The sequence below is a fragment of the Camellia sinensis genome, chromosome 4 (genome assembly GCF_055761805.1).
Source record: "Camellia sinensis isolate YWXY chromosome 4, ASM5576180v1, whole genome shotgun sequence".
Taxonomy (NCBI): domain Eukaryota; kingdom Viridiplantae; phylum Streptophyta; class Magnoliopsida; order Ericales; family Theaceae; genus Camellia; species Camellia sinensis.
The window spans coordinates 209,438,654-209,465,645 of record NC_138964.1 but is presented as its reverse complement, the minus strand read 5'-3'; the positions used below and the strand labels follow the sequence as shown (position 1 = coordinate 209,465,645).

The window sequence follows — 26,992 nt, the reverse complement described above, 5'->3', positions numbered from 1 at the left end:
ATCAATGTTCAGTTTATTACTCATATTATCATGTCATGTTATGTCATTTTCGATCCATATTCGTTTCGTGCTGCGTCAAAAAAATTTACTAATGTTTGAGACTCAAAAAAAAACTCACCCACAATTCTATCCAAAATGATGTAATATGACAAGTGTAAATTTTTGATTTGTTATACACCTAATAATATAAGACCTAACTCCCTTGTCATTTACTGGGAGTCTAAAAGAGTAAATCTTTAACATTTCTCTAATATTAAAATGCATAACTAATTCTTCATTAAATGAGTTACTCGTGTTAATTTTATGTTGTATAAGTTTAATGTTAACTTGAATGGTTTAATAATCATATTATTAGGTGGTGTCATAATCATATTATTGGGTGGTGTCATATATGTTTTCATGTCGGAAAATAGTTTAGTAAATGTCAACTCGCTAACTTTGTGGAAGATTGATGAAGGTGACCGATGGCTATGATTCACTAAACACGAGCTAGAAACGGAAAGAAAGTCCAAATTCTGAGTTGAGTTTGGGCACATCAACACGAGAACAAATCTGGGAAAAATTCTCATTCAACCCGAAGCAAATATGTGTACAACATATGGAAATCTAGTCAAACATTTAATAATATTAGAGTTCAGTACCCTCTTCGTTAACTCTAACTAAACACGGATGACTTACAAATACTATCAACACTTAAGGAAGTTGCACATTGCAGCTTAATCGCCCAAAAAACTAAAACCAACTGATCCATTAAACTCTTCAGTTTTTTCCACCATTGATTGCAGCATTGACGAAGTCTTCACACTGCGCAAACCCACCAGACAGCACATCGGCCAAAACGCCAATGACGTCAAATGCTTCCTGCAAATCTGTGGCAGAAGTCATGTCCTCGAGCCATGACGCCAGCTCGTTGGAGAATCCCACCATTTCCCTCACATTCAACAGTCTCTCTCTCATAACCACCTCCCAGCCTTCAAAACTTCCAGTGTCATCTTCCCCACCTGATTCCTTGGAAGATGATCCTTCTTCAGGTCGGTCTACAGTGGATACATTGGCCGACTTCTTAACTTTGAAAAAACGCTGTAGCTGCTCGATCAAGCCAGTGTATACGAGCATCGGTTGAATGATCGATAAGAGATCCTGAATTCCACCAGTTTCTTTTTTGCTCGTACTCGATGATGAATCTGATTTCGCAGTACTAGGCTGATTAAATGATGTACGGTGTGTTGACCGACCATGAGTGTGCTGCATATACGCATGGTATATCCCACGTTGCAAAAAGGCACGGCGGTGTTGCAACCAACACTCGTAGGATTCTGAGAGAAGCGAATTCACCATCATGAACTGAACGGTTTCTTCAGTTCCAACAGAAGGTTGTGTCCCGGAAGCAGGAGAAGATTTAGAATCTGACGTGGAAGAGGTCAGATACGTTGCAACAGATTTGGCCATGGTGCGGCGCTGGGAAGGGTTACCCTGATCGAGAAGGTGACGAGCCATTTGAATCATGAAAGGAAGAAATCGGGAGTTGCTTTCTTTGCCCCCACCTTTGCTGTCTGCACTAAATGATGCACCGGTTGCAAATCGAGCAAGCATCTGCAAGTCAAAATGCATGCACAACACAATGAATCATTAGCTCGATGATGTCTACAATTGCTTACACATAATTTTAGTCGCACGACCACAAATCTTATTATGACACAAACTAAGAATCTATGGCTAGATAGACATGATCAAACTAGTCATAATCAAAAGGTGAAATTCTATAATGTGGAATTCTTCAACGAGACCGATTATTTTTAAGTTCGATTAAAATGTATTAGCAGATATCACAATGAAGGAACAGTTTTTTGGAAACAGAATGAAAACACCAGCTCATGTCTCATAATCAGAATAAACACTAGTATGCACAATGGTGTAAATATAAAAAACAGAAATACCAATAAAGAAGTGGGGAAAATATATTGATGCGTACCAGGACAATGTCATAAGTCAACAACCGTAGGCGACTTCCATCAGCACGTCCAAGAGAATTGAGGTTATCCCAGTACAAGTCAACATAACGGACGTATTGTGCTATTGGAACAGATGGACCTCGCAATGGGAATAGATTATTGCAAAGAGTTTCATTGTTTCTAAGGGCAGCTCCATCCCATTCTTTTTTTGGATTCTTCAGAGCAGCATCAGCTCTTTTAGCCTCCTGATGGCACTGGAAGTGTATGATATTGAAATGGCTAACTGTTGTGTAAACGCACTCCCCACGAGCACTTCCTGATGTTCCAACACCCAGGTTCACTCGCTTGCTGTAAGAATAAACACCCAATAAGTCAGTAGGCCTCAAACTATAGCCCTCCCGGCACACCATGCATGCCAATCCATCTTCCTCCTCCTCCTCAACGTCTTCTAACCCTTCAAGGATTGGCCGAGAAACAACAATTCTCTCACCGCCATCTGAAGCCAGTTCTTGGCGAAACCCAAGTCCCTGTTGCCACAAAAATTTTAGATCAGATATTACTTCCTTACCAAGAGATGGTTATCTCTCTAGCTACTCAGCTACTATATCAAAGTGTAAAGTATACCATTCTATTTTTCTTCTATTTTCTAAGATGTTACTCAGTGTGTGAATTAGCACCAAGGAACTATAGAGAGTCAATGTCGCTTATCACTGAGTGATCATGTGAAACCCATTTAACAAATTGAATATTTAGGTATATTTGGATAATCTTAAAACAACTGACATAAATAGCTATCCTTTTTTTTTTTCCTTTTTTTTTCTTTTTTTTTCTTTTTTTGGTGTGTGAATAGATTATATTTATTCAAGAGATTCTGTAATATATCTTTGAGATGCACATTCAAGTCATGAGTTTTATCCAATTTTTCATTCAAACAAAATAAGTAAAAAGCCAATCTATCATATATCTACAATAGTACCTCGAGCAATTCCTCTCTCTTCCTCAGAGCTCGGCGCCTCTTCTCATCCCGGGTGGCATGCCGCAATGTATGAACCTTGTCTGCTAGGAACCCATCACCTTTTCCCTCCTTGTCTGATAGAGTGTCTAACAAGTTTTCAGCCCTTGCCCCGATCTCATTTTCTACCGAGACTCCCTCCAAGGCATGAAGCAACGGTAAAATTCCTCCTTCATAAATACACCTTTGTGTGGCCAAGTGCCCCATTGACAATCCCCTCAGCATAGACAAGATAAGTGGCACAGATGGCAGTTTCAAGCCCGATGCCCATTCAGCACTAGATTTAAAGGCAGCTTGCCCTGTAAATGCAAAACTCTCTCTCAGATGTCTAACTGCAACTCCAGTAATCCGCTTTTCTAATATGATGTCCTTCAATCTCTCGCCACAGTAACTTGTCTTCAGTGACTCTGAAACTCTAACAAAGTTCTCCATCGCAAACCTCTGTTTCATTGCTTGCTGCGCAAGGCTCTCATCTTTTGGATTGTCTTGATGCTGTGTTTGCAGCTGGTCAAATTCTCCCCAGTTTTGTAAGTATGGATCAAAATGCTGGATGAGTGCTTCCATTGCATCAGGTTCGCCGTAGGTCAAGTAAGGCAAGATTCTTGCAACCATTTCAGTGTTCCTCTGCTGTTTATTTGACTTCTTAAGGCCTGAAGTATGACACAATCTTTCCAGGAACATGAGAACTATTTTCTTGGCCTGTTCACCAGCACCAGTTTCTCCACTAGAAACTGTAAGAACACTTTGTGTGATGCTAATGTTGTCGCTCTCATTTGCTTCTAGTGTCAGGCTCTCCACAATCAAAAGAATGCCTTCAGCTGGCTCCATGGCATCCACGGAGAAGGCATGCCTTGCTGTTTCAAGAAGTACATTTAAAGCCCCTAGCCTTAATAAGGCCCTTCTATTTTCTCTTATTTTGCAGCAGAGCATTAGAAGATTAAGCACCGCAACCAATTGCTCTTGGTTGGACTTCAAATCATCTCGCACACACTGTACATTTACAACAATGTCAGATGTATAGATGATGGCGGAAATACTGCATAGTTTTTAATTGCAAAGCAAAGGTAAGGTTCTGAGAAAAACCTGAATTCAAATAATATTGCCATTATGCAGACACAGTAACAACTAATGACACTATTAATCCATATATAACCAATATATTCATCATGCAGTATGAAATAAAAACGATACAGATTAATAGAACTAGTGCTATGTTGCTTTTTATTTATTTTTATTAACTTTAAATAGAATATTCATATATATGAGATGAGATGTAATAAATATATAAAATTACATATTTTTTGATCAGCAACTCCTTTTTATGACCAAATTCCACATTAGTTCTTCATGTTTAAACTTCCACTCAAATTTTAAATTGTGGTGTGATGGGAGGACTACATTGAAACTTGGGAGGAAAGCACACAAACTTGGGGTTATAGGTGTGGCATTTTGAAATGCCCGTAAACAATGTGAAAATAAGCCTAACCAAAGGGGGTTAAAATACAATTAACCCTAATAGTTCCTTATGCCACAAACATCTCCATTGGCACATGAAAATTCCTAGATTTAAATCAATGTTCTCAGACATGCTATCTCCATGGGCTTATTCATGCAATAACTTTATGTTTGATTTTCCAGCAGTCTCAAACTTGTGTGGGAAAATAAAATAGCCTATATGATATGCAACTCAATATTTCAATTGTTGCTTCAAATGTTACACTTTGACCAAACAAGATACATTTGCATAATGTAACTTTGAACAAACCCGTTCACAACCCAAATCAATCCAAAATTACACTATGGAGAACCATGTATCTATTTGTATCATTAATACATTTCTAGAAAATAAAGAAGTTACCACACACCTGAATCATGCTCAAAATAATTTCAAGCCCACCACACTCCCGGACTGCACCTGCTATTGCAAACTCAACCTCTGGATCCTGAGTTTCCTCCCTATCCTCCTCCAACTCTTTGATCATTGGTTCAGTAGCTTCACCATCTAATCCCTGCCAAATTATAAAATGATGCACTTATTTAGATGCAGATACTTGTACACTTTCCATATCAATTTCTACAGTTGAGTTTTGGCAAAAACAACTTTTACGAGCCAGTAACAAAAAAGCTTCCTGAACATACTTTCTACATTGAATGAGCACAATACAAAGTAAGAAGAATGAATTACATAAAAGACTTTAAAAATGATTGTGAAAGAGAAAATAATGTTAACAGTTCAAACCATCCTTCTTCATTGTAATTATTACATTCGCCTAGAATAAAAACGATGCTGTATCATAGTATTATGAATGTAAGGAAAGATATTCTTGAACATACACTAGGTACAGATTCCAGAGAAGGAAAAAAAATGAAAAGGACCAACAACAGCAAGCTATCTAAAAGTACAAAGTAGATAATATTCATCATTTCAGAAGAAAACCGCTCTTTAAATTTACAACAAACAAATACCAGAGTCATACACAGATCAGCAGGAACAAACCTGAAGGCGGTAAGTTACAGTCATAGGAGGACAATCTCTGGCTGGCGTGGCAGCATTCGAGGACAGCAGGGTAGTACTAGCAGTTGAGCTTGAGGACTGGCTATTCGACTTTCTCCAAACTAGTTCATACACTTGAGCAATGCTCAAATCAAGAGAGATGATATTTCCAGCCACAAGCAATTCCATACCATAGTCATCTTCAAGAAGACCTAACAGTTCCAACTGGTGGCAGATTTTGTTTTTAACATCACGCATCAGTGGACCAATCTCAGCACTGGAATAAGGATTCTTGGTCATTGACCCCCTGATAAATTCTTCTTGAGTGTGTGCCTTATTAAGAATTAAAAGATATACAGGCTCGGGTTTTGATGGGCAGATCAGATTGCAGAGCTGTTCCAAGATAAACTGTATATTCAAGTGAAATTTAATCGTGAATAAGCAATAAGATCATAACAGTAAAATCACTATGCAAAAATGTATAAAAGTAAATGAAGCATTCCTAGAGCCTGACAACTAAAGTAAGAGAACTAATAATGAACGACTGATGGTCATCCAACAATGTTAATTTAGCAAGCAACATGAGGACTGTACTCAAGGTAACACAAAGCAATAGATTAAAACAACAATGACATGTTCACTATGTACTTTATATTATTTTCCCCACAATATTTAGAATTTACTTCAGAATTAGGTTAGTATTTTATGGCAAACAGTTTTTCTTTAGCCCATACTTGTTGCTGTAAGGAGTCATTAGTTTTTGCAAAAATGGTGAAGAAAATTACAAAAAAAATAATGAGAATAGACCGTAAAGTAATTCCTCCATACCAAAGAAGTTCGTCCTTTTCTCTCCTCTCCATGGATTTGCAGACCACTAATGCATGCCCGTATAAACTGCCGCTTATTTTCATAGCTCTCAAGGAGAAGACTATCTAGAAGATCATTTAGAAGTTGATTACAATCGCTAATCAGCTTTGTCTTCTGCACTATCAAGCCTCGGATAATGATGAAGGCCTCAAGGACTTGAGACAACAACTTCTCTTGCATGAATCTGGCATCAACATCAAATTATATGATGGATAAGAAGAAGCCAAATATACCAAATTCTACCACAAAACTAAAGCATGGAAAGAACTAATACCTGGATCTGACATTGGAAACCTCCAAAAATTTGCCAAGGAGCTCTATAAGCTTGTGAAGAATAAAACCCTGTGAGATATCAATATGCAAGCTCCTCTCTAGGGATACAACATTGCCCACTTCTTGGGTAATTAACTTGCATATTATAGCAAGGCATCCACGTACAGTCAAGAAAAGTCGGGCATCTTCAGATTCTATCATCTTAAAGAGCATTTCAAAATACTCTGCAGCATTTTCACCAGCAGAAAGAGTTGCTGGTAACAAAGACATGAGTAAATTCAACAACCGAAACCACCTTGCAGGACTTTGGCCACAAAGCAAACTAATCAGCATACACATCTCAGACCTTATAGATTGAGAACAAGCACTCAATACAAGTTCTGTAACCCAAGAGCCCAGCTCAAATGATGGTAAGTCACTCTTCGTCTTACAAGCACGCTTCCATCTAAGGGCATATTTCAGGGCTAGGTAGTCATTTCTCTGGGGACGAGACCTTTGACCTCCCTTAACAGCCTGAGACACTTTATACTGCCGCCTAACAAAATCAAGATATGATGCTCCCTTCTCCCACTCAGAGTAGCTTAGTAACTGAATATCTTGAGTTTTTTGAGAACCATCACAACTCTTTTCTAATGGTTCTGGTGCAGATTTACTCCCACTGACAAGGACACTTGAAGATACAGATGGATTTAAGTTGCTTTCAACGGAAACAGAGGCAGGTTTTCCTATTCCTTGCTCTTTGTCAGTCGTATCAGGCTTTGGAGGAGTACATGCCTGAGATATAATCCTCAGACAAGGAAGAATAACATGCTCAGAAATAGCCGGATGTTTGGCACCCAATTTAATTGAAGAAAACAACAACTGGAAGACAACTCGTAACCTTGACTCCCAAAATTCATCTGCCAAAGAACACACCTCTGAAAGCAACAGCAACTCTTCACGGGTAGCCAGCGCAATATCCATTGAGCGATGATGTTCAAGACAGTACAAAACTTTCTTCTGTACCAAACTATTCAACTCAGCTACCGCATTCACATCACCTTCGGAGAAAGCACAAAGTGCTGCCCTGGCTTGGACACGAGCAGTTTTAGGACCCTGATGAATATTATTCTCAAACAACTCAGATAAAATCCCAGCAGAAACAAGTTGCTTCTTGGAGTTTGAGTGCTTTGATAGCACCTGTAACATTTCCAGACATTGTGTAACAAATGTTGAAGCACAGCCATAGCAACTGTTTTGTGATCTGGATATGACAAATCTTGATGAGGCAACTACATTATCAGAATTCTTCTGATGCAAATAATTCATCAAAACCCGTCTAAGCCCCTGAAGTGTCTGCACACTTTTGCTAACAGAATCAAAAGCTGCTTTACATTTCTCACCATATAGGACACCGAGAAGAGCAATTTTACGGTTTATCTTACAGGAAGGTCCAGGCAAAGACACCATCATTTGCTGCACAGAATCCTTCTGCTGGGAGTCCATTTCATTCTCACCAATGCTGGATACAATCTTAAGCAAAGGTTTCTTAAAGCCCAAAAGCTGCTGATATCTCCTGTGAGCATTTTCCGATTCAGATTCTATAGCAGCCAGTCCCCGCTTCATATCTTCATCATTCTCCATGCTATCAAAAGTAAAACTTGGCTTCGCCATGAAATTAAATTCAAAGCGACCATATTTGCTGTACCCACATTCATTGCACAAGAAAGAATCCAGATTCTCATAATTAATATTACGACATTGCCTGCATTGATATGCATTCTCATGGCAATTACTACAAATCCCATGCTTATCAGTGACAGGTCGACTGCAACGTGGACACTGCAATGGTTCAAGGGATAAAGCTTGAAGATTTTCATAGAAAGAATCCAGCTCAATCATGAAGTTACACGCAGTGATTGGAATGGGAAAATCTACTTTTAGTTCAGTCTGGTTGAAAGCAAGATGGCAGCTCTTTGCACGTTTCCACAATGGCCAATTATTCTTCAATTCCGACAAGTCAGACACAGGCCTATTGTTGTAGTAAAGGTTCAAGACTTTAACTGATTTGGACTTCCGAGCATCATGAACATTCATGGTCACGCTTTGAATGGTATAGCTCCCAGTGCATTTCACTATAATGCGATTATCAGTAAATTTCGTTTCTGATTTTATACTTTCTAGCTTCATCCTGCTGTAAGGCACCTCCAGAGAGCTACAAGCAACACAAGGCTCACTCTCAAGATAATACCCATCAAATTCCACTAAACCACCCAAAGTGTTGTATATACGTGAATTAGGATGATTAGCCAAAAGCTCATTTTGTGAGTGAAGTGTCTCAAAGATGCACCTAATCACATCAGGGGTTAAGCATCGGTCCACCATTTCAGTGCTCTGCTGCTTCGAAACATTATCAGGGACCTTCCCCAACAAGCAGGTGACAAGTTCTGCATATTCGATGATATTCTGACCATACATTGGCAGGCATTTCACTTTATGCAAGAGAGCCATTAGCAAGGTTTCCTTGAATGACTGCTTTCCATGATGCCAGACGCCATAGAGAACACATTTGGCTTCCGCACGCACCGAGCTTGAATTCCATTCCAATAAAAAGCAATCAATGAATTGCCTCAAAATATCTCCCCCCTTGGCAGCGAAGACAGGTACAACTGGCTCCATATCCAAATAAGACCTCTCCGAACCAGATTCAGTTCCATCATCTCCTTTCTTCTTCTTCTTGGACTCCAGAGATTGTGTTCCTGATTTGTTCGAACTAGTTCCTGTGTCTCCCCCTTCAATTTTCTGTAAGAAATGGCTAATGTCCTTTCCAGCATAGAATGCCAAATTCAGAAGTTTAAGAGTCTGAACCACAGACTCTTCCCCAAAACTGAATACTCCATCCATCAGAAATGGTAAGACATCTCCATTCCTCAAGCAATACTTCTGCCAGTTCCGAGGCCGTGCAGCAGCTACTTCAGCCATAGTAGACAGGCACTTCACTATCTTAACACATCTCTCATATGGGATAGTACTTTGGAAGCCACCAGATTTATTTATGTATTCATAAAGTCTCTTAACTTCACTCAAGAACTGCCAAGAGTCTCGAACACTGTAATAGTGTGTTTTGCTACCACAGAGATGCAGAAAAAGCCTCCTTGCATACCTTCTCACAAAAGTTGTATTAGGATTGTTGATGTAACTGCAGAGAACATCCTGATATGCATCTAATTTCAAATCCTTGCCAGAAATCTTGTATGCCTTCTCTTTCTCCCCAGCCTTGTCATGCTTTTCTGGTCGAACCAAACTGTAAACCAGGCGGAAAGCATTCTCCAGCAATAACCTATGGTAGTCTGCAAATATATCCGTGCGATGCGATTTGGCATATGAATCTGAAAAGAATGGAGAAAAATTACCCGCTGGTAGCTCTCTTCTGACTGTCAGCATAGCCCCACATCCCAAACCAGGGTTTGAACCATGGCCAGTGTCAAAGTTAATAGTTTGGGACTTGAAAACATGCACCAGCTGCTGCAGGATATCCATTAGATAATTAACAAAAGCTTGCTGCCTAAGTGCACCACAAGCTTGATGCAACTGAGAAGCAAAGTTATTTTTCTCTTGATCATCCAATGAAGATGGGGCAGCAACTGAAGTGGAAGGCTGAACCAGGATGATGCTTTTATCATGTGTATCAGTTGTTCCACTTGATTTTGGCATTGAAACATCAGTGCCAGGCTGATGCCAGTTCCGTAGCATCAAAGTAAAGAACATAAAAACAAGGATAGTGACCTCTCCAATATGAGAACGATCTTTGGCAGCAAAAGGTTTGTTGAGATTAATCTCATCTAAAAACCACCTTACCAATTTCTCTAAGTCTAAGCTTTCTGGCTTTGAGCTGTCAACAAAAGGTCCACCCACAGCAGATGATAATCTGTAGAAGAGCTGCATAACAGGAATAGCCCGAACCCCAGAGGTGATTTCCATCCATCCTTTCAGCTGTTCGAGAAGTTCAGCAAGAAGTAAAGAATTTACAGCCCTTTTCGATGCTGAAATTGTAACTGGATCAATTACTGAAGTGGAAAACTCTCCAGATTCATCGGTTTCTAGAACATGAATTGATGGTGCAGAATTTTGCTTGCTGACTTCAGCTGCAACTGGCAACAAGTTTGAATCACTTAAATCATCTGTAGAGAAATGAATTTCATTGCCCTCTCCACCCAATGTTTCCACTTCTATTGGAATTGCTGACATGGGATGATCTCTAAAATGTGGTGGAGGAAGCCGGTCTGCATCTAGCACTTCATAACATGCCTCACATAGATCAAAATCAGGGCAAACAGTGCAATGCCACCTCCGCCTAAGTATAGGAACAGTTGAACAACCATCACAACAGTATTGAACTGATGATGTAATAGAGTCTTCTTCAACCATGATCTGATTATTTCCAGCAGCTGAGGTTGTCACATTGGCAGGCACAGGAATTGGTGCTGCATTCTCCACCATGTCATCTGTGCCTAACATAGTTTGTTTTGGAAATGGAACCTGAAGCAACCTTGAAGATATAGCCAAGCTGGAGAGAGAGAGAGAGAGAGAGGCAAAAGAAAAAGAAGAAAAAATAAGTTAATAACTGGAAAACAGAAAGAAGAAACAAGTAGTTAAGGACATACATATACCTGCTAGATGTCTGAACAGCCTCATTGGAGAACATAAGTTTCTTGAATAATGAAACAGCAGGGGCAACAGAGTGCCCTCCTGCATCCTTTCCATGCAAAGCAAGACACTCGGCATAACAATAAATTAGTTCCACAGAGGATACAACGATGTTGTTCATTGTTTGTGTGTCAGGCTGCTCTATGTCCAAAATTCCCCATAATACTTGCATAAGCCCATCCACCACTTCCGAACCTGCACGAGGTGATAGCAGTTGAGCAACGGACAGCAGTACAATATGTATAGGAAAGTATGTAAATGAAAATCTTCTTCAGAATTAGATGCCTTTGATCCTTCTAACTTTAATACTGTGACTAGGGATGGCAATCCAACCTGGTTACCATGTATCTGCCCTGCCCCACTCTAACCCTGATGGGGGGCAGCTTTGGGGTATAGTTAACTGGGGGGTAGAAGCAGGTTAGGGATGCATTATCTAAGCCTAAGGCTCGGAGTGGGCCTCGGTAAACAAAGAACCCATCCACGCCTAATGCAACAATTTGCAAAATCTGATGTATAGCCTCTATTCCTATTCTGATCTACAACACATCAGCAACTAACAGAATCTTCTTTTCTTTTCTTTTTTTTAAAGAAAAGGCTCTCGCTTACATACAGCCCATATTCAAATTGCATAGCATAAACGAGCAGCCTGTCTCTCATGCAAAATCCATTTCACCCTAGAAGCTCAACCAACAAGTTAAAAGATTATTCCCATTAATGCAGACTATTACGGTTATATATGGATTCTAGTTGCAAGAATTCAAATATCATCCAATTGCCTCTAGTTATATAACCTACAGTTAAGTACTACAGTGTCATAAAATGTTTTGGATACAACAATGGTTAATTGGTATAAAGTTTAAAAATGCCATACGAGCAGTCATGACAAATCAAGATATACTAACATCATAATTGACCTTTTATCACCATGAGGGCTTTACGAAAGCATGTAAAAGTAACCATAAAAGTAACTTCTGAAACCAATGAATGAATGACAAATTTCAATTGATGTCACAAGAGTTAGCATCAGTGAAATTAATACCAATGGTCTAAAAGGAAAAATATAGAAATATTCAAAGCTAAAGTGAAGCACCACCATAGTCCTCAGTGGTTATCAATGCTATTAGATTGAAAAACTATGATATATCTAAATAACATTTGGGTACAGAGTTTACCAGTGATCAATAAGGTAGCAAGTATGGAAAAAGGAAAGCAGTCAACGGACAGGGAATTGTACTAATAAATAATATGTTTCGACAAGGTCATTTAACAATGTTAGCATCCTGTTTTCATGTAAGCTGGAAGCAAAATTTGATAGCTAAACAAAGAAAAACAAACATGATGGTTAATAGGTTATTCATCAAATTTCCCGTGATTAACAGAGTTGGAAAACCAGTAGAGAAGAGAACTCAAACTGGGACACTGCTTATGTGTGGGGCTCAACTATGAATATCAATCATCATAAGCTGCCCTTATAGAGCACCACATGAGACAAACATCAAGTAAGCATTAAGACGACTACTTGAAATCATCAATATGACATCATCCTCTAGAAGCATAAAACTTTATTCTTTACTATATATATTAATGCTGCCATAGTGCACATGCAGAAGAAACAACATATAATGATTACCACAAAAAAAAAAAAAAAAAAAGAAAAAGAAAAAGAAAAGAAAAAGAAATTCAGCAAGGAAGCAAAAAGAGAGGATGATGGGGAAGCACAAAGACCCCACTAAACCCACAAATGCACCACTAAGAGCATGAAAACATAAAGGATGTCCCTTGCACAACAAGCCAATTCTGATTTAGGCTTCATGTAACTGTGTACAAGACAAAAAATTTAATCTATTGCAGCTAAACCCAGCACAAGTACAAATGAAAATTAGGATTAGGACTTTGCAACAATACCATTTATCTCCAGAAAGTTGGCCAAGTTCGGCCGGCGATGCAACGCAATCTTAGAAACTGCACGCATTTGGGCCGTAAACTCCTCAATAATCCATCCAGCTGTGGTACCACCAACTCCCAGCCTTGAAGAGAGCATGGTGGTGGATTTCACCACTCCAAGAAGGCGCATTGTGTCCTTAACCTAAGCAACAAGGTACACGTAATCAAGAAACACACCCAAAAAAAAAAGGGTTTAAAAAGAGAAAGGAAAGGAGCAAGGAAGAAAAAAAAGAGAAGAGAAAAGAAAAGTTAATGAGTACACCAAATAAAAGCATGAATAGGAAATTACTTGGAGATACATCTCCCTTTTAGGGAACACAGCCTGCAAGACACGGCAAGCAGCAGCCTGCAATAACGGCTCCTTATCGCTTTCAAATATTGTTTCTAACAACTGCTTGCACTTGAGTTTGCCCAGCTCCAGCTTTACATCATCAACTTTTGAGCATTCTTGTGACCTACACAGTGAATAGAACCTAGACAAAAGCTTGAGGCCATCTCCTACCACTTGCTCCTGAATAGGAGCAGACTGCGTAATACGACACTTTTTCCCCGATCCTGCAGCCCAGGAATTACAACCAAGAACACGAGCTTCCATATCCAGCACTGCATCCATCTTCTCCTTCCATCCAAATTCATCCTTAGCTCGACCATAAACTTCTAACGAGTCAATTCTTGGTAATGTGGAACCATTGGAGGTTGGTCCAACAGATATTGTAAATTCTTCATCAGCAAGAAGTGATTCAGCCACTGTGAATGGAATATCATACCAAGACCGCATGCCCTCATCTAATTTTATCACTCTCTGGAAAATAGTAATATCAGAAGGTATATGGTTTGCTGATGTATTACCAACATGGACACGGAAACCAACCATGACTATGTCAGGATTTGAATTAGAAACAGTTATCTGAGAAAAAAAGACAGAAGAAGAATTAAGCAAGGAACAATTATTACAGGAGAAAAAAAATTAGTGAATGGTAAAAACTCCACAAAGTTAAATCGTAATCATTCCAGGAGGGAGTAAAGAGAGGTCTCTCCATAGAATTAGGAGAATAAAGTGTCATACTGAATGGAAATTATGACAGATTTAATTTAGCTCTACCATAAATCAAAGAACACAAACCAACTAGGCCTAGCCTAGTTGGCCACCATGCCTTCCTTAGGGCTTAGTCCCAAGGAGGTCATGGGTTCAATTCCCCTTAGGGGGTTGAATTAAGGGAGTGCAAGCACTTAGGTGCTTTGCCAAGGGTGGGGAGACTTTCTCCCATAGGTGCTAATCTAACAGCTAACAACTAACATTTGCTGATCAAAAAAAACATAAATAAATAATCAAAGAACACAGTGAAAACCTAAAGGTCATCTACAGAAAAAAGATTTTCAGAAAACAAACCCAAACTTAGATGGAACCACAACGCTCACTACAGTTCACTGGAAAGAGGGGGAAAAAAAAAAGAAAAAAAAAAAGGAAAGAAGAAGAAGAGCAAATTACATAGTTTCAGCAGCCTCGGCATGCACAAGAAATATAATAATAAATAAATATAATCAGTAATAGATTCAAACTCAAAAGAGTTAACTGAAGTTAAAATGCATTTGTTTCCTACATCAGCATTGTTGTCAATTATATCCACCTTTCTTACATAATCTCTAATCTGGGATTTCATGTTAAATTACTTGACTCAAAAAACAATTATAAGTACATAATACAACCTACATCCAAAATATTTGATTAGAAAGAGATAGTGATATATATTAATGAAATTATGAAATAAGGCTTATGAAAATAGTAATGATTGAAAATATTTTCTGATGTATTTTAAAAAAAGATCCTGCAACAATGGTCCACTGCCGCATGCAATGATATAATTGGGTATTGAAGAATGATGTCACCAAAGATATTAGAGAAAACAAACAATGATGTCACCAAAAAATTAAAGGAAACAAACAACCATCATAGAAGTATAAAATTAGAATCCTATTAGGTGCCATGTCAGACACAGGTAGCTAAACTGGATAGCAACAATACCTTAAAACCTGCGGGGCTGGGACTTTCTAAAAACCCGTCCTCAGATACCAAGCTTTGCTTCGCTCCTTCAGAGTCGCCATTCCTGATGGCTTCGCCACTCAGTTTCACATCTGCAGTGATGCATACTGTTTTCTCAAAAAAATCAAGTGGGAATTCTAGATTTGAACCAGCATAAGCTTTATTATCAAGAATACCAGACCCCAGTCTCTTCACTTTATCCAATATTGTACTTGCACTAGCATCAACACCAACAGGTACATGTGAGTATATCTGAAGGCTTCCATCATCATGTAAAACAAGACAGTGAATTTTGTCTTTGGATAGTGGCTTGTAAGCAGTCATCCCAACCAAAGGCAAGGTTGAACCCACTGAATGCCTTAAGTTCTGTGCAAATATCTCATGCTCCCCCATAGAAACAGCAAGTGCAGCATTGGATTTCACAGTTGAGAAACAAACAAATAACCCAATGCCAACCAACAACTCTCTCCAATGATGTAATCCAGCTGGTCGCAGCTTACCATCATGCTCATCCTCATATACTGAAGATATCTCAGAAATGGAAGTTGCATCAGGATTTAACCTGCCAATCAAGGTGCTTCCATCTTGGTAAGATAGAAAGAGTAACTTATAAGTTGGTGAGAAATACAAAGATGAGCCCTTCACAAGCACATCTTTATCCTTAATTAGAATCATTTCCTTCAATGATTTGGCTCCAACATTTCCTTCCATTGACAATTCTAGCCTGAATAAGCATCCAAGTTCGGAAAGGACAATAAGAAACATCCTTCCTTGGGAAGCCACAACTAGTGTTGCATCCACAACCATCTCGTCGGGCAATGTGAAGTAATGCACGGGACCGATGTTGTCCTGAGAAAGATCATATATTTTGACAAACCTGTTTGTAACCACCATCAGCTGAACCTGGGAACCTGGAACCCAATCCACACGCCTGATATAAGCACCTTGCAAAGCAAGTTCGATGGCCAGACGATCAGTCACCTCACCACGATGACTTACAGTAAGGACCTGGCAATCTTCATATCCTGCTACAGCAAGATAATTCTCAACCACAGGGTTGAAGACAAGATGTACAATTTCAAAGCGAACCACATTCCTGGAGAGAGGCTTCACATTAGCCTTATCAGCAGCCAAAGGTGCAATAGTTGCCTGCCCAATCAGCTGCCCAACGTCAAATATGGCCACTTTGTCACCTTCGCCAACAGCAAGTCGACCTCGAGTGCTGACACTTAGTAAGGATTTAACAAGAGATCCACTAGCTAAATGGGATTTAAGTTCCTTGGCATTAGAATAATCTGCTTTTATCTTGAGGTCTAAGGACCCACTTTTATAAGCCTTCCTCAATTGCAAAAGATCAACACCATAAGACAGCACTTTATCTTCACCCAGTACAATATTTTTATCTTTTGAAAGGTTAGAGTCCCTTTTGCTAGTTATAGAAGGCAACAACGATGAGCAAAGTTCAAGCACCCGTCCTTCAACATCAAGTTCTTCAAGTAACAATGGCATCCCATCTTGAACCTCTCTTGGAATAGATAACCTAATAGAGTTGTCGGTGTCTATAGCAACCTCTTCATCAATATCTGAATCACTATCAGGCAGCTGATCTCCATCCTCTGTAAAGGGGAGAAAAGACTGAAAATTGCCACTGCCACGAGTGGATGCACTGTTACTAGCAGTAAATTTTCGAGGCTTCAAGCATTGGCAACTGCTACCTCTAACACCCCCAGCTCCACAATCACAAAAGAAGCGACTTGAGCGGGAGTAAACAACACGATGACCACGATGACAAACTTTTGCACATACAGAGCAACAGCCTTTTGACACAGTCAGATCACATGTATAACAAAAATACCAGTGTTGTTCCATGAAATTGCTGCCACTGGATGTGAATGTGCAAACTTTAGAAGCAAGGGCCCTGTCACTGTTAGAATCCTCTTCATCATCCTTATCAATGCTACCCACCTCACCATCGGATGTTCCGTCATCCTCATCTTCATCTGCAGAAGTTGCATCACATTCAAGAGATGAAGATCCCCCTTCCTGATTAGCAGAAAGAACCAAGGTCTCAGAATTTTTCCTTGAACTTAGAGATCTAGAGGCTATAGGTCTCACACCAGAACTATTGCTAGACAAAGGCTTTCCAGAAGATTTTTCAATAGTATTTTTAATGGACCCACAATCACACAAAACAGTCCCAAGAAAGCCTAAGAGAAACTTCAGCCCTTGAAGTAGATGCTCATCACCAGCCAACCTCTTCATCAGCATGAGACTCTGCTGCAGAAGGGATTTCAATGAAGTTTCACCTCTTGAAAGTTGAGCAACAAAATTGAAATAGAATTTTGCAGTATGAGTATCATATAGCATAAATGCATTATCAAGTGAAATCAGCATTGCTTCAAACAAATGGCTGTGTAGTTCTCTTGATTGCAGTTCAGAAGACGGCGATAGAAGGCAGACGATAAAATTCATGGTTGATTCCCTTAGAGAAACTGAGCTTCCTTTTGCACTGGCGATCCCACCTGATGCTTCCACCATCGAACCTATTAGTCTCCTTTCTAACCATTTTGAAAGGAAAAGCAAATCCATGCCAAGGAATTTCTTCTGAATTTTTTGTTTAACACCAGGACACATCTCTCCTGATACGAGATCAGTGAAGAAATTAAGAACCTTTACATTTACCGGTTCAGAGTAACATTTGTCCAATGAATCAATCACAACCAACAAATCACCACGTTGCGAATCATAAATGTCCTTGACCTGTGCAGACACATCTTCCACAGAGAGAAAGAATCTGAAAACAACAGCTCTTGAAGGGTCCTTTCTTAGGCTATCCATGGTATCAATAGCCTTGTTGACTATCCATTCATGAATACTGCTATCACTGACTTCTTTGGCATTTATATCACATAAAAATTCTTCCATGTGCTTCAGCAGAAATAAACAGCTATAATCAGGCCCTTTCAAGCCCTCACTCAAGCTGCGGTAAACTGATTCGCATTTTCCATGAAGACTTTCAAAAATCTTATCAGACTTGATTGTCATTACTGAATGAAGAATCTGTCTAAGTACCTCAGTCTCCTTAGAGATAACTTCTCTAGCATCTTTGACGCTGAGCAGCCCATCTAAAAAGCTAATGATCCTTCTGATGCTAAGAATGCAAGAAACAAGACTTCCACTTGGGGTTTGAAAATGAGAGGGAAAACCATGCAGCACAAATTCCCAAAAGGCCTTAGATTGGATTCCTGAAGACAGTTTGTCAATAGTGTCATCTAACTTCAACAAAAGGTCACAAACAGAATCCAGCTGACAAGGATTAATTCCACCCTTCTCAAGGAGCTCATCCTGCATGCATTTGTCAAATCCAGTATATTTGAGAAGCAACAAGGGCGAAAACCTATCAGGAGAACACTGGCTATTATCGAAGGCAGAAAGAAAAGATTTCTGATAGGCCCGTAAGTATCTATTCAGTAAATAAGACAATATCCTCAGTAACACTGCAACTTGATTAGTGCCAAAGGCCCTGGAAACCAGAACTTCAGCAAGATTAAGAAACTCATTGTCCCTGGATGTCTGTTCTGACCACACTGAACCTGCCAAAGTGGTTGAATTCTTAGTGGTATACCTCCAGATGCCAGCAGAAAGTAAGGACAGTACCAGAGAAAGCCATGAACCATTCCTCAAAAAATCCCAGCCAAGCTCCCCGGGGTCCCCTGACATGTGTACAACATGCAAACACTGAAGCACAGCAAAAACCATCTCTGAAAAGTCAAAGTGCTCGGCACTAACACCACAGTGGCCTAATAGTGAGTGGCTAAAACAGAAGAAATGCTCCACGTTTGAGGTGTCCAGAGTATGTATGCCACTACAGAAGCGAAGTAGATGTTCTGAAGTGGAACCCATGGTAGGAAAATCCCAGCAAAGCACAAACATATATCTTTCAAGAATAAGATCATCAACTGTTGCAGCTATATTGCCTCTCCAAAAGCCAAGAAACCGTGAGAAGGTTGCACATATGTCACCCCAACTCAAAGATAAGCATTCAATTGGCATCTCATCTCTACATAATGAAGCAGGAAGGGGTGCAATATCAATAAGTTGATTAATCAAGCTGCTGGTGACAGGCCCATCTCTAATCCATGTAGCCATCAAATTCTCTACAGCAACTGATGCCCAGGATGACAAATGATCATTGACATTATTATGACGATGTAATCCAGTAAGTTGTGCTTCCCTCAACTTGGATCTCAACTTCAAAAGCAATGATGGCGGGCAGGCACGGGGATAATATATCATATGGCGAAGCATTAAAACCAACCTAGAAATCAGTAAAGCCCAGCATGACAATTGTGTATTGTTGAAACCAGCAGCAGGAACATCAATTTCTTTGAGGGTAGAAAATATTAAGTTTGCCAGCATCATCTTCTCACCATCAGAGGATAAATGGAATGCCATAAGAAGAATTTCAATGTGATAAATAGAAGGCAGTGTCTCAAGAAGTTCCTTGAGGCTAGGACAGCTCAAACAAACAGTTTTTGCCTTCTCCTCGATGAAATTCACATATACTTTGTAAATTTTGGTTCTCAACTGGCTACCGGTCAAACCAGCCCTACAGATAACAGCATGAGCTAGCAAGGTCAGGGTATGGTCATTGTAAACAAAAACACCATTTTCAACTTTCAGAATTTGTTCAACAAGGTATTCTTCAAGTGAGGTAGACAATGTATGGCGCAAAAGAAGGTGGTGCAACAGTTCAAAGCAAAGTTCATGGATATTCCCAATCTTCTTCTGTTCATGTAAAGCCAGATGAGTGTCAGAAGTACTGTCTTCAGAACAACAGCCCTGACAGTTGAGTATGGAAAGCAGAATATCCATATGGCTGCCCTTGAGTTTCTTGCAACGATCCTCATATAAAGAAGAATGCCAATCAGGAGAAAAGACACACACTTTTAGAAAACTGCACAGTTCTGTGGCAGCTTGAATTGGCATATTGCAGGAGTTGGAGATAGAACTGGCTGCAACTGCCGGCTGATCATATCCTTCTGTTGATCCTACTGAGCGACCACCCTCAGAGAAAAGGTCTCCAAATAGGGCTTCTTCTTCATGGCAAACATTATTTTCTAGTTCAGCAGTACAAGCCACTTTTGCACCAACAGAATATGATCTCTCCAGTTTCGGCCTTAATTTTACTCCCTCAGAATGAAGGAATAGAACAAGATGCATTAAATTGTCCACCCACTGCTTTGATGAAGGGAAAATAATCTGTAATAGTTCCTCAACTTTGTACTTCTTTAACAAAAAAATCTTCTCAGAATGAACATGGCAAGCAGGGGAATTGTTCTGGAAGTCAGCAAAGCCGCCAGGGCATTCTGTGTCAAACTCCTCCCAATCAATGGCCTGTTGTGTTTGCTGTTTAATGTCTACAATGAGTTTCAATAGGCAAACAACAACACGAGGAAAGTAAGCCAATGGGGGCCTTTGGATTGCAGCAGCCTTGTTGTAACTCCACACATTAGTTTCCAAATTGCCAAATATAGAAGCTACTATGCATGCCCGGATGTTCTGAAATACACTGCTGTTGCAGAAAACAACTTGGACAAGTAAAAGAAACTCTTCCAGCAGCAACAATACTAGGCTCTCAAAAGAACTCTCAACAGCAGCATTACTGTTTACAAAATCAAACTCAGACCTGAATAAACTAGGCAGTACATCAGCAAACGAAGCAACAGCTTGCAGCAATGCAGCATCATATTCAACATATGGGATGTCTTTTACAAGAATTCTCAGTAACTTAAAAATCCTCAAGCAGAAAGACAACCTCTTGTGAAAATTTGTACTGGTCATTTTTGCACCAAGCATATCTGGATGCTCAAACAACTCTTTGCAAAGTGAAACTAGGCGTTGAAAACATGCCAAATGAGCAATTGCCCAATGTTGAGAAAGAGAAGCCAGCTTATTTGCATCTTGGTAAGAAGTGGGTCCAACAATCTGTTGGGGCATATAATCAGGTTGCATGCATTCTGCAGCTAATGTCATAAAAAGCCGATCAACTGGTTTATCTTCCTTTGAGCAACCGCCCCCTTCTCAAAACATGAATAACAAGCAAGGCATTAGAAAATGTTGAAATCTAAAAATAAAAAGGGTAAGATTTGACAAGTAACAACATCAATACCTTGAAGCATGCATCTAACATGGTCACCCAGGTCAATATCGCTATTTTCAGAAGCAAAAGCTAACAACGTATGTACATGTGTATTGTCAAAGCAAGGCTGCAACAGATCAGACTCTTTATCCATTCCACCAATCAATGCTATCTCCAATATTTGTACCACATTATTCTGAGAGTCAAAGATAAATAAAGTCAGAAACAGTTACATAGACAAGAAAACACAGAGGCACATAAAATGGGACACTCGATTGAGCAAGATATTGAAACAGAAGCTTGATGGCTACGCCATCAGTCAGAAAAAAATCAAAAAGGAAAAATCATAATTGAGGAAGAGAAAGAAAAAGAAAAAGAAAAAAAAAAAAACGAAGATTCTCACAAACAAATCCTAGAATACAAGCCCAAACAAACAGACTTCACAACATGCAGCAGTTTTTGCTGGTTGGTTCCATTATCATAAAGCTGCTCCAAAATTGGCTTTGTTTCAAGATGTAGAATCTATTTTCAATCACCATTAAGTGAGCAATCACCATTTAGTGAGTACACACACACACACACACAAATAAACCTGCAAATGATTGTAACATTCCTATAATTGTTTAACTAAAACAATATGAATAGTAGAAATTAGGGAGAACTTCTATAGCCACAGTAGCAATTGATGCTTCCAGAGAAACTGCTGATTTGGGTAGTTGTTTCATGCCGCTCAAGGAGTTCTAAATTGCAACTTAACAATTGGATGAATTCTATTTAGAAATATATTCATGTATTTACATGTTGCCCTGCAGGAAAATAGATAAGCAGTAGATCACATTTTGTTTACCAATCTTCTTCTCTTTTCCAATGCGACATCAAGTAACTTGGAAATGCATAATTTTACGGAGGGATTATCTTGTACAAAAAGCCTGTTCCATTATATTTGGTCTTCATGAAGTTTGGGAGCCAATCGAAGTGCTGAAGGAGAGAATGTGGCCAATACTCACTAGGGAAAAGTTATTACATCCTAAGGAACATTATCTTTATATGCAATCGGTATCATACGCATGGAACTGGTCAAAGACACGATGTGATACAGCACGCTAACAGCATAAAATTCTAAAAAAATAGGGCACATAAAACCGATTAGGACACAAATTAATATCCTGATATGGTTGCTCTTTAAAAATGTCTACGCTAGTAACTAGTTCACATACCTACTTATCATTCATGCTATTCAAGGTTGCTTTTGAGAGTACCAACACAGCAATGATTAAAGTTCTAATACAGGAACCAACTTGGGCAGAAATGTTTTTTAGGTAGACTAATTTGAGGCACACACCAGCTAACAGATAATCAAAGAGCAAAAGTTTTGCTCCAGAGGGTGGAGGTAAAATAGAGCTTGAATGCAACTGCCCCCATCAAGTATATAGAAATCGGCATAAGTGGCTGGGCTGATGCTGATTGAAGGATGAACGCTCAACATCTATGGCTAGAAAGCAATAGATTAGAAGGGTAAGGATGAGAATATATCCATCATTCAATGCTCCATAATGATGGTTTTATTTGGTAAGAGCAGTAATGACATGCAGTTACTCTTCCTCAACTACAAATAAGGAAATCCAAGGTAAACGGATTTAGAGATTTAAAACAAGGTAGGCTGTGGGAGATTATACCTCGACAAGGTACATAAGGATTGATTCCCTATAAAGTCATCCGCTCAATTTACGTAATTTGCAGAAAAAGTTGAGCTTGCAACTTTCAAGAGTAGGCTTCACCTTTTACGGGGACAAGCAAACATTATCCTCCCCCGGTCTCTCTCTCTATCTCAAAAAGGCAATCCTTAAATCATAAAGAATTAAAGCAGAGCCTAGCCTAGCACTTCTATATGTTATTTCCCAAAATGAAACGATGCATAGAAATATGTCCTTTTCCTCTATTCTTCGGTTTCGCCTTTTTTCATTTTCTTACCTCATCAAAATAAATTTGGAAGTAATCAAAGTGTCTGATGGGGCAAACCTCTTTATTACACAGGTCATATACAAAACAAAGCAAGTTCAACCCCAAAGCTAAGTGAACTAGAGATATTAGTATATTAGGTCAACAACACGTAGGTAATAGTTGTCTTCACTCTATCTGTCCATTTAAGAGGTACCCCTATCCTTGATAAAGCTCAAAAAATAATTATTAAAGATGGCCAAAATAAAAGCCCATGCATTTTTTAGATAAATAATGCTAACAATAACAACAACAATAGTAATAATAAGAGTAAGTGAAATAAAATAAAACAAAATAAATAACTTATGGGTCCATTCTTTCTAGTCAAGCCGTCCTCCAAAATCACTTGATATTCCCCCACACTAACCAATGGACAACAAACAAGCATTTAACACAAACGAACTACCAAAATCGGGGGGCGAGTACAAAGCAATATTACATCAAACTAATAACATTCATTCAATGTCAATTGAGATCATCTTCTATGCAAATTCAAATACTGTAGACAATATTCCATGGTAAAATTTAGCACATTGATAAAAGCATATAAACTTTGATATTAAAGTTAGATATCCATTTCACAATGCAATAAATTCGCAATAGCAGTAGATATAATTCCAAAATTGAAGTCTTTATGCTAATATTATGATTGATTGATCACCAAGACATATCAACATATGCATGCATGTCACCCATTTTCTCATACCCAAATTGCCCTTACAAAACTATCCAGGAAGAAAAAAAAAAAATCGAATTTTAATTTCTCCACAATAATTTCCTTACATTTACATTACAACTGTCATTTCTAACCTTCCAGTCAGATTTAATCCATAACCCACTTTCAGCCTGAGCTTAGATAAACTTTTATGGCGAAAAAGAGTACAAACCTGAACTGTCAAATCATCACTGCTAGACACTGATTTCTCCAAATAACAAATTGCGAATTCCAACGACTGTTGCACCACCGCAACAATCACCGGCTCTGCTTGTTCAACTGATCAATCACAGACCAAAAACACACACAATCAATCACTGAAGTCAATACATATATGATATACGAACACGTACATGAATAGATAGATAGATAGATAGTACCTGAGAGAGATCGAGTAGCGAAAGCAATCGCGTAGGCTAGAGAACAAAGGGATTGAACCTGAGACTGTTCCCAACATTCGAACTTTAATTTTCCATCTCCGATGGCTTGGAGGGCGAGTTTGAGGATCGAGTAAAAGTTCTCGAACCCTAGCTTGAGTGAAGAATCGGAGCGAAGTCTGTGGGAGAGATCGCTCGAGGATGCCTTGTCATCGAAGACAACTTCGATGAGTCTGGCGATTTCAGCCATCACTGCAAAGCAATCGGATGTGAGTGCCCGCTGATTCTCAGTGCATTACAAGAGCTTGATCGGAGACAGCCGGCGAGTGTAGAGAGAGAAAGAGAGAGAGAGAGAGAGAGATTCAGGGGAAATTAAGGGAAGATTTTAGTGGAGGGTTTAGATGAAATGAAAGAGAAGGGGGGGGCGAATTTATATATGCTTCTTTTTGGTGGATAAATTGTATTTGTTTAGGGTAATAATTTTCACTTTTTGCCCACCGACCTTGCAATTTCACTTTTGTTTATCTATAATCTTTTTTTTAATTACAAAAATTTCAACATTTTTATTTTAATACTATTAAAGAATGAACCCCCCAAAAAAAAAGAAAAAGCTTAGGTCATGGTCATGACCATGGTTTAAAAACATTAAAGAAAAACAAATTTTATATTTTTCACTGAATAATGCTTGGGACCCCCTTTTGGGGGTCACCCCCTCAACCCCCTTTGCCACGTGGCGGGTGATGATTGGAGGAACAGGAAAAAAAAAAAAATGTAACCAATGAGAGAGAGAGGGGGTCAAAGGGGTGGGAGGAAAAGGGGATGAATCATTGTTGTTTTTCACTCCCTAATTTTCCTTGAAATTTTGTTTTTATTTTTAATTAAATTTTGAATGGTGGTGTAATGGGATAATTTTATTGAAACTTTTAAGTTGAAGTTTAAGAAATTTGATTATTATAATTAAAAAGTGAGGGATTAAAATGAAATTTATCTGAAAATTTGGAGACGGAAAAATGTGATTTATCTTATTGTGTTTTTATAATAGCTATATAAATGTTGTGATTTTAAAATTATTTAACAAAATACAATAATTTTTTAAATTATGATTTCATTTAAGGGAAAGTTACCAATAAATCCTAAATGTTGAACTTATGATCCATTTGGTCCCAAATGTTTTCTAACGTTCCGTTTGGTCCTTTTGTTTGTGAAAGGACGCATTTGTCATTTAATTTGGTTGTTTGTGTTAGCGTTACAGCTGGATATGAGAGTTGTTTTTAAAGCGCGTGAGCCACGCAGCTTGATTGTGTTGTTTTCAATTTGAGGAAAGTCGCGTGCCACGTAATTGGGTGTCACATTCCGAAAAAGCACACTAAGGGCATTTTATGTTTTACACATAAGGACTGGCACATGTCACATCAATGGGTGCCGGACAACACTAAATCATACTAAGGGCTTCTGGTAACTAAAAGTAAGTGAGGTGAGTGCCACGTGGCACACAACCCAAAGAAGAAAATCCATACCCATTGTTAACACATTTGACATTATAAACACAAACCACAATTGACATGCAACACCCAGACACACACCTCCCCACACACCGCTGACGGGAAAAATGCACACACCGCAACTCCATACGTCCCAAATCAAACACTCAACATGGAGGATGATTGGTGGGTGTCACACATCAAGAAAGTGCACTAAGGTTTTTTATACTTTTTGTCTTGAAATAATGTATGTCACGTGACACACAGTGTTTGACACGTGTCTTTATGAGGGTGATCGGTGGGTGCCACGCATCAACAAAGTACACTAAAGCTCTTTGTGCTTTTTGCCTTGAAATGATGTATGTCATGTGACACACACAATGAAGGGTATATTTGACCAGTCAATGTTACCAAATAAAAGAAATAGGATCAACTGGTAAGATATTCCTTCACTAATAGGACTAATCAGAACAATAGAAATAACCTTAGGACCAATCGGTACAACTGTTTGTCAAATAGAATTTATTGATAAATATCCCTTCATTTTAAAATTCCATCCATTATGTATTTATCTAATTAAGTGACAGTTTTACAACGTTCTTAAGAGGACAAAATTTAAATAACAAGTTGGCCTTATGAGTTCATTACATGATGAAATTATCACTCACTCTCTTTCCTTACCGAGAAAATTTGCCATGGTAATCATTGATAATTACAATTGAAAGAGGGTGATTATAGTGGTTACAACCTTAAAAAGATATTAAATTTATATTTCCTTATGGATAAAGTTTGGCAATAGTAATCACTGACGGTGGTCTAGTGATTACAGTCTTAGAAAGATTATAAATATATATTTTCTTGTGGATAAAGTTTTGCGATGGTAATAATTGATAATTGAGATTGACTTAAAAATAGGAAAATATATATTTTCTTGTAGAGAAAGTTTACGATGGTAATCCTTAGTAATCAGGATTGAAAGATGGTGGTTATAGTTGTTACAACTTCAAAAA

General features: G+C 38.8%; 1 protein-coding gene across 1 annotated transcript; it reads right to left on the bottom strand.

Moving 5' to 3' along the window:
• Nucleotides 1–543: 543 nt before the first annotated feature.
• On the bottom strand, nt 544–24,939 carry BIG (auxin transport protein (BIG)). Its single transcript, XM_082867438.1, has 14 exons — nt 24,505–24,939; nt 24,297–24,403; nt 21,442–21,607; nt 15,252–21,349; nt 13,518–14,135; nt 13,190–13,370; nt 11,248–11,479; nt 6,600–11,144; nt 6,287–6,509; nt 5,462–5,866; nt 4,830–4,973; nt 2,929–3,954; nt 1,973–2,479; nt 544–1,593 (listed from the first exon to the last, which is right to left on the bottom strand). The coding sequence occupies exons 1-14, from the start codon at nt 24,749–24,751 to the stop codon at nt 760–762; spliced, it is 15,333 nt and encodes a 5,110-aa protein (XP_082723564.1). The 5' UTR covers nt 24,752–24,939; the 3' UTR covers nt 544–759.
• Between the last annotated feature and the right edge of the window lie 2,053 nt (nt 24,940–26,992).